The 595-nt window shown below is 44.5% G+C and overlaps 1 protein-coding gene across 1 annotated transcript in view; it reads right to left on the reverse strand.

Annotated features, from left to right (window-relative positions):
• Nucleotides 1–399: 399 nt before the first annotated feature.
• The window catches only part of mapk8ip2 (mitogen-activated protein kinase 8 interacting protein 2), a 67071-nt gene continuing 66875 nt past the window's right edge, over nt 400–595 (reverse strand). Inside the window, exon 14 of the mRNA XM_076269085.1 lies at nt 400–595. This exon is cut by the window's right edge and continues 4 nt beyond it. Coding sequence (XP_076125200.1) covers nt 527–595 — 69 coding nt within the window. The 3' untranslated portion in view covers nt 400–526.

Consider the following 595-nt stretch of genomic DNA (forward strand, 5'->3'; position numbering starts at 1 on the left):
CTCACACCCTTCTCTGCTTCTGTCAGCTACGTCAGGTATGTGGGGGTGTCTGTGAGCATAACCCTCCAAAGCCATGCATCTAAAGGTGGAGTACGAGTCTCCCCGCATCACATCATTATTTTTTTTCCTTCTTTTGTTTGTTTGTTTTTTTGTTTGTCATATTTTTTTTTTCTTTCTCTGAGGAGTGGGAAAAGTCCACCGCTGAGAGTGAACCAAACATTGCATTGGGCTTTAGCTCCATCATAGAAAAAGAACACAAAAGTAACAGGCAATCCATCCCAAAGAAGGTTCTAAACAAACCAACAAATAAATAAATAAATAAATAAATAAATACATAAATAAACAAACCAACCACTGGATTGGAGTAAATAGGTGATGCACTAGGAGAGAGTCTGGCGGTGGAGCCAGGTTGGGGGAGAGCAGGACAGAGGCCTATGTTACACGAGAGAAAAAAGCTACCAGCTCCCCCTGGTGGTCAGCTGCTAGAAACACACGCAAGTGGGAGGAGGACCGTTGCTATGGTGACCTACTCCAGGTAGATATCCTCGGTGGGACAGGCGTACTCCAGGTGTTCCTGGTAGTATTCCTGGAATGC

This window comes from Alosa pseudoharengus, unplaced genomic scaffold (genome assembly GCF_046254945.1).
Source record: "Alosa pseudoharengus isolate Yale_2024_CS ecotype anadromous, Long Island Sound unplaced genomic scaffold, YU_APseudo_1.1 YU_APseudo_1.1_scf_10, whole genome shotgun sequence".
NCBI classification, from domain to species: domain Eukaryota; kingdom Metazoa; phylum Chordata; class Actinopteri; order Clupeiformes; family Clupeidae; genus Alosa; species Alosa pseudoharengus.